General features: G+C 31.6%; 2 protein-coding genes and 1 long non-coding RNA gene across 3 annotated transcripts in view; 2 read left to right on the top strand and 1 right to left on the bottom strand.

Moving 5' to 3' along the window:
* Positions 1–7,742, bottom strand: part of LOC139104662 (uncharacterized) — a 31,483-nt gene extending 23,741 nt beyond the window's left edge. Inside the window, exons 1-4 of the long non-coding RNA XR_011546063.1 lie at positions 7,195–7,742; positions 6,830–7,056; positions 6,426–6,573; positions 6,257–6,306 (exon numbers count right to left, since the gene is read on the bottom strand). This is a non-coding gene — a long non-coding RNA (uncharacterized lncRNA). The remainder of the gene's footprint in view (positions 1–6,256; positions 6,307–6,425; positions 6,574–6,829; positions 7,057–7,194) is intronic.
* Positions 57–3,723, top strand: LOC139104657 (N-acetylneuraminate lyase-like). Its single transcript, XM_070660263.1, has 8 exons — positions 57–1,761; positions 1,959–2,020; positions 2,094–2,164; positions 2,312–2,457; positions 2,551–2,719; positions 2,852–2,997; positions 3,204–3,375; positions 3,437–3,723. The coding sequence occupies exons 1-8, from the start codon at positions 1,756–1,758 to the stop codon at positions 3,592–3,594; spliced, it is 930 nt and encodes a 309-aa protein (XP_070516364.1). The 5' UTR covers positions 57–1,755; the 3' UTR covers positions 3,595–3,723.
* On the top strand, positions 3,974–6,250 carry LOC139104799 (N-acetylneuraminate lyase-like). Its single transcript, XM_070660510.1, has 6 exons — positions 3,974–3,979; positions 4,239–4,300; positions 4,379–4,449; positions 4,600–4,745; positions 4,834–5,002; positions 5,096–6,250. Exons 1-6 carry the CDS (start codon positions 3,974–3,976, stop codon positions 5,251–5,253), a joined length of 612 nt encoding a protein of 203 aa, XP_070516611.1. The 3' UTR covers positions 5,254–6,250.
* Positions 7,743–7,744: the final 2 nt, after the last annotated feature.

The raw sequence follows: 7,744 nt of genomic DNA, 5'->3' as shown, positions 1-7,744 counted from the left end.
ATCGAAGGGAAAAAAAAAAGAACGTTCATCCATAATAGCGACAAAAATTGCAATAGCAAGAGAAATTAATTTAAAAATAAAGACAAATATGAATTGATTAATTAATATATATAATTAATAAATTAAAAGATACGTATTCTCGCCGGGCGTAATTTAACTAGCAGCAATTTCGCACGGTATACATTGATCTCTGATGCAACGCGAGTTGTTTCGCGTAATTATGAATTTTATCAAATACGTAACGCATTTATCTTGCAAACGATTGATGGCCGCGTATCTCGGCAAACAGCTTTCCTTGGCTCATTGCGAGTAAGTATCGTTATGATCTTCGGAAGAAAATTATATACGAGAGTTAACGAACTATGCAGCAATTAGTTGAATCGCCGAATAATAATGACTATACATAGTTATCAGAGGAGGAAATCAGGTTAATCGTAATCGTAATTCTTGCCTACTTCTCTAAAACTTCAATCGTTCAACTAATTTTTAGCGTACAATTTATAAACAATTTACAATAATTGATTTACCATCTTAGAAACGGCACGAAAAATTTAGAAAAAAAAAAAGAAGAAGAAGAAAAAAATCTTTTGTCCATTCAACGTTATTTCAGAACGTTTTGAATTTCCTATTAACTGTTCAGAAATTTCGATCAAATCCGTTCGATTCCGTATTATAATTTCACCACCGATATCTATTGCATTCTGTTCAATTTCCTGTTGGTGTGTAAATTTTCGAAAATATCGCACGTTGAGCGTGCATGTAAAATTATACTTTTCGTACATAACTTCTCAGACATAGATTTAGTTGATGCAAAATAATTTTTGTAAATTTTATTACGAGATATTTTCAAGCAACGTGCCATTGTATTTTATGCATTACCGTTCGCCATTAAACTACAATGCTTGAAGAGCAAGATGGACGATGAAAGATTTGTAAGATAAAATATTAAAAAAAAAAAAAAGATGTTACCGCTGAAGCAGAAAAATTCTTTCTTAGTACGCGTATAATATGTCGTAGCATTTCGTCACATTTAAATGACAATTGTTACAAAAAAAAAAAGAAAAAAAAAGAACGAGCATTATACGAGTAGCCGCTAATATTAATAGAATTCTCTTTGGCGTTATTATGTAAACACTCGAGTAGCCACCGTTATCGTTTCGAAGAGCAAAGAGAAGCATGAAGTATCCGTTAAATAATAAAAAAGCATGCGACCATCTTGGACTTATAGCGAATTTACCATGATATATATACATATATATATATATAGCGAATTTACAATAATATATTAATACTACTGTTGAAAAAAAAAAAAATCTACATGTAAATATATAAGCATACAGAGCATTTTTATAAATAATTGTAACTATTGTCATTTTAAGCGAAAAAAATTTCCTCTCTACCTCTTCTTACGTATTCATGCAAATTTAAATGTAAGAGATATTCTATATAACTTTGAAGTAACCAAATAAACGGAAAATTTGTCTTTTAAATTGATTACAGTTGAATTTAATACATTTCTTTAAATCGCGCGAGTCAAATCTGTTTCCAAAGCACTTTTTTAATTTGAATAAAATTTTCAATTAATTTCAATTTTTCTTTCATAAAACGTATAATTTACTGTCGACGTGTGCACCTTTAATATTTTACAAACAGATCGCGGCAATCTTATCAGTACTCGACGAGAAAGTTACAGTCGCTGTTTAGTTCGTTTCATATTGCTCTACACGTGAGGATCAAATATAATATCGCGTAAGAATGTCTGTAAGTATATGACAATTATAATATTTATCGCATGAATATAACTCAATAATTATTTAAATACAACTAATTTTTGCAATTATTTTGTTATCATTTCGTTTAGACATATATAATTATATAAAGTAAAGAAATATTTAATAAAATGAAATAAATAAATCTTAAATAATAAATATAATAGATAAGTAATTTTACAATTATAGCGATTGTCATATACCTACAGAGGCCTCATTGTTCCTGTATTAACTCCTTTCAGTAATAATGGGTAATTAAATTATATCCACCAAGTCCAAAAATAATATTCAACTAAACAATAATAACCGACATTTATTTAATAGATCCCTTAATTTAAATATTATACCGCAATATGCGGCACACCTTGCAAAGAACGGAATCAAAGGCATACTTGGTAAGTAATTAATAAAATTATTTAATATTTAATGCATAACGTTTCTGTCAAAAAGACGCCTGCGTGAAAGTTATTTAAAAAAAATGCCTAATCCAAAAAATTAAAACGGCAATTTATTATGCATTTGTGTCGCGGTTTTTTTCGCAGTTAATGGCACAAACGGTGAAGGAATGTCAATGTCCGTTGACGAAAGGAAACTTGTTGCCGAGTCGTGGACAAAAGCAGTGAGAGATACGAAACAACACTTAATGGTTCAAGTAGGAGGTGCGCCTCTTCCCGACGTAATCGAGCTTGTGAGAACGATGCCTAACACGTGAAGAAAATATAATAATATGCAACCCTAACTCTGCAATTAAATAACGAAATTTCGAACGACTGATACCTAGGCAAAACATGCAAGAAGTCTACGCGTGGATTCTATACTTTGCTTGCCAGAATTGTACTTCAAGCCTTCTACTCCTAAACAGCTGATTGAATATTTGGAAAGAATTGGCAAGGCAGCACCAGAAATACCACTTCTTTATTATCACATTCCTATTATGACCAACGTTAACAGTAAGATTTTTTTTACGCCATTTTAATATATACAAACTGAATATGATCAAGTAACATAATAGATAAATTGAATTTTTTTTATTATATAATACGTATATCGTATTATAAATATTATGGAAAAATGTTTTACAGTACACATGGGACGATTTCTCGAATCGATTGGCGATAAACTACCTTCCTTTGTGGGAATAAAATTCACAAGTGCTAATTTAGAAGAGGGAGCTCAAGCGTTACGTGCCGATAACAGAAAATATACTATTTTTCTTGGCAATAATCAGGTAATAAAATAGGTATTAGCTAATAAAAGTTAAAGGTAGCGGTTAAAAAAAAAAAGAAACTAGAAATAATATTATCTGATAGCATTCACGATTAATTATATTTGACCATTATTAATTATATTCGTACTTGTTTTTATTCTCATTCACGCCTTTTTATTAATGTAATAAAAATATATTTGATTTAATTTATATTTCTCTTTTTCAAGATAATAAATGCCGCATATGCATTGGGAATAGATTCTTTCATAATAAGCAGTGCAAATATGTTCCCGGAGCTCGTATTAAATCTTCTTAATCTTTGCAAAAATGGAGACGTATTAAAAGCTAAAGATTTGCAGGAAAAGCTTTCAAACTGTGTTACCGCCATAATGAAACATGGTAAATATGACTTTCATGTCTTAAAAAAGTAACATTTATATTCAAAATCATTTATTTTTAGATAATCGGATTCAAGCTACGAAAATAGCAATGGCTCTTCTTACTGACATTGATGCAGGACCATCTCGTGCATCACCGAATTCTATTCCTTCTGAGATTATAACGGCTATTGTAAAAGATTTAACAAACTTAGGATATCAACTGAATATTAATTATTAGTAAAAATATTTTTTCCTTGCCAGCTTGTCATAGTTGTACATATTAATAAAGTAATTTTTTCCCCAAAAAATTATTTATGTGATAAATAAAAACGATAATGATGGGTACTAATATAAATAAAAAAAGAAATATATACTTTGAAAAAAAAAAAAAAAGAGTTTAAAAAGATATTACATTAGTGTCAAGCTAATATCATAATAACTAAACTGTCGTTTAAAAGTTGCAAAATAAGCCTATTAACATTAAAATTCCGATAACAAAATAACTATCTTATTAGCATTCTACCGGAAGCTATATATATGTAGAATTCTACCAGACGCTGTCTAGTCTGTTTCATATCGTTGCATTCATAAGTCTTTTTTTTTCCATCGCGAACATCATGTCCGTAAGTATATATCACGTACTATATTCATCAACGAAATATGTTTAAGCAATCAAAAAAATTTTTTAATAAATATACTTTCATAGATCAAACATAGATGTTAATTAAAATAATCATTACTTTGTGATAAATTAAATCAAAACTTATATGTCGCCAAACTTGTAATGCACCATTAATAGCAACAAATAAATACAAAATAAAATACAAAATAAAAAAACGACTCTTTAAATAATATTGTAGCTAATAAATTTTATAATTGTAGCGATTGCCGTATCTCTACAAAGGTTTCATTACCGCCGTGTTTACTCCTTTCAACAATAAAGGGTAAATTAACTTATTATATTTAAAAACTACCAATAAACTAATATTAAACTCGATATGACATTAATATTCATTTAATAGATCTCTTAATTTAAATATTATACCACAGTATGCAGCGTATCTTGCAAAAAAAGGAATCAAAGGTGTACTTGGTAAGTCTATCTATAAAATCAATTTTAATTATTTTAACGCCCACCAAAAAGAATCTTAAATAAAAATCCACGTACGCTGTAAACTCAATTATTTGAAAACTAAAACAGCAATTTATTAAACGTGCATTTCTGACGCGACTATTTCCACAGTTAATGGTACAACTGGTGAAGCGATGTCAATGTCTATTACCGAAAGAAAACTTGTTGCCGAATCTTGGGCAGAGGCAGTGAAAGAAACGAAACAGCACTTAATGATTCAAGTAGGAGGTGCGCCTCTTCCCGACGTAATCGAACTTGTAAGAACGATGCCTAACACGTGAGGAAAATAATATTCAACCCTAACTTTGCAATTAAATAACAAAATTTCGAACGACTGTTACCTAGGCGAAACATGCAAGAAGTCTGCGCGTGGATTCTATACTTTGCTTGCCAGAATTGTACTTCAAGCCTTCCACCCCTGAACAACTAATCGAATACTTGAAAATAATTGGTGAAACAGCACCGGAGACACCGTTATTATATTATCATAATCCTATGACGACTAACGTTAGCAGTAAGCAGATTTTCGGCGCATATTAATTGCAGCCATTTCATATAAGAGATAAGATTGATCTATGCATTGATATTGTGCATAAATATTTTATAGTACATATGGGAGAGTTTTTGACATCAATTGGTGATAAAATACCCTCGTTCGTAGGTGTAAAATTTACTAGCACCAATTTGGAGGAGGGAGCACAAGCGTTACGTGCCGATAATGGGAAATATGCTATTTTTCTTGGCAATACGCAGGTAATAAAATAACTCGTAAGAGCTTTGTAAATGAAAATACTAGAAATAATGAGTAATCAGTTTTATCAAATAATTACTAGTAATAAATTATTATTTTTATCTGAATTTATGTGTTTCTCGCGCGTTTTTTTAATTTGCAATATAAAGAAAATATTTGATTTAGTCTGAATTTTTTTTTTTAGTTAATAAACGCTGGATATATGTTAGGAATAGATTCTTTCATATTAAATACGACAAATATATTCCCGGAACTAACACTAAGCATTTTTGCTGCTTGTAAAAAAGGGGATATATTGAAAGCTAAATTTATGCAAGAAAAGCTATCCAGGGCTACAATCGCTATAATAAAACACGGTAACTACTATTTTTTTGTTAAAAAACCGCAGTGTTATTTAAAATCGATTGTTTTCAGGTAATCGTATCCAAGCCGCAAAAACGGCAATGACTCTTCTTACCGACATTGATGTAGGACTATTTCGTACACCACCCAAGCCTATTTCATCCGACATTGTAACAATTATGACGAAAGATTTAACGAAGTTGGGATTTCAGCCAAAAATTACATAAAACTGAAAATTTCTTTTTTTTTCTAGCTTATAAAATTTGTATAATATTTAATTAAAATAAAAGTTTATTAAGCTAAAGATTTATGAAATTAATTCGATGGACTCTACTTTTTTTTCAACAATTTTTTAAATATTCTTAAAGTAATCAACAAATCTGAAATTTTTTAATAATTTAAACTTTAATTTTTAAGCCTGTTTTGCAATATGTTGGTATTAAATTCTAACGCGTGAGTATTTTGCTGTTGCTTATTATTTTTATAAAAAAAATTAATAAATAAAATATATATAAATAGTTAGTTGCAACAGAATAAATTTTAATTTTCTTACAAATTTACAACTCGTGACCAATAATAAAAGCTATATGATTTTAATTTTACACTTCGTTTTCGTCATAAATGTTAATAAATTATCAATAACACTGACATTGTAAAAAAGTTTTTCTGACTCACCGATTCGATGCGCAGCAGCAGAGCAACGTAGCCACGTCATTACGATGATACTGTAACAGAAAAGAAAAATATAAATTAAAGCAACGATTAAAATGTACAATGTTAAACAAATTTTTTTTTTTTTTTCACAAAAACTATTAATTTTTGTATAAAGAAAACTTGAACTTACTCGAAGGTTGCTCCGCTGAAGCCCGATGCCTTTCCAAGACCTCCTCCTCCTCTCAGATGTTCCTCTTGCATTGCACTCACGAAAACAAAAAAAACTGTGATAGCGAGAACTATTCGGCACAGTATTTTTTGCGTCACTCTCAATTCACCTAAACAGAAAAAGTTTTATTTAGATTACACTCTGAGATATTAGGCCTATTCATTACAAAAAGATTGTACCCACGAAAGAAATTTATAATATAAAATTAAGTAGATATACTACAGAAATGTACATAAGTCGCAAAGAATTAAAATTGCTATGTTAAAACTAAAAATCATGAATCACGTAAGGACCGTTGATAAAAATAAGTTAATTCATGTCGATCGACATCTGCGTTTATTAATACAATATAATTATATAATTACTTTTCGGCACAGATGTGCAAAACTCCGCTAATTCCTTGCTGGATGCTTAACTGCCGGTGGATGTATGATGAAATCATGTCGACTCGCACGAGGCACGTACGCCATCCGCCGCAACTTTTCTTTCGAGTTTTTAGACGACTTCTAGCAACGCAGATTAACTTCAATCCCGGTTTAACTCGCTCTTTATCTCGTTCCAACGAAAATGGTTCCGTGTCCGACTCTAATCCCTGCAAAATTCAATGCGTGATAGAATTAAAATCTCTACGTCGTAAGTACTTATAAAATCATTAACCGCGTAAGGATCATTAATGAAAGAAATTAATTCGCGGCGATAAACATCTACGTTCATCAATGCAAGTATATACCTAATTAAGTTCCGGCACATACGAAGCTCCGCGAACGTCCTGTTGAGCGCTCGACTGTTAGAGATTGAATGACGATGTAATAGCGACATTGGCGACTTCCTTACCAACGATCAACGACTCCGTCGTTTCCGCGCGCGAGGCATGATGCCGACTAGCCGCCGTATCCTTTTCGTTTCGCCCGACTCGACTGCTGCAAAATTCAATGCGTGATAGAATCAAAATCGCTACGTCGCAAGTACTTATAACATCGTCAACCGCGTAAGGATCATTAATGAAAGAAGTTAATTCGCGTCGATAGACATCAATGCAAATGTATACCTAATTACGTTCCGGCACATACGGAGCTCCGCGAACGTCGTGTTGAGCGCTCGACTGTTAGAGGTCGAATGACGATGTAATGGCAACACTGACGACTTCCTTACCAACCATCAACGACTCCGTCGTTTCCGCGCGCGAGGCAGGATGCCGGCTAGCCGCCGTGTCTTTTTCGTTTCGCCCGACTCGACTGCTGCAAAATTTAATGCGTGATAGAATCAAAATCGCTACGTCG

The sequence above is a fragment of the Cardiocondyla obscurior genome, linkage group LG08, assembly GCF_019399895.1.
Source record: "Cardiocondyla obscurior isolate alpha-2009 linkage group LG08, Cobs3.1, whole genome shotgun sequence".
Classification (NCBI taxonomy): domain Eukaryota; kingdom Metazoa; phylum Arthropoda; class Insecta; order Hymenoptera; family Formicidae; genus Cardiocondyla; species Cardiocondyla obscurior.
The sequence above is the reverse complement of the archived record's forward strand: the minus strand, read 5'-3'. Positions and strand labels throughout refer to the sequence as shown.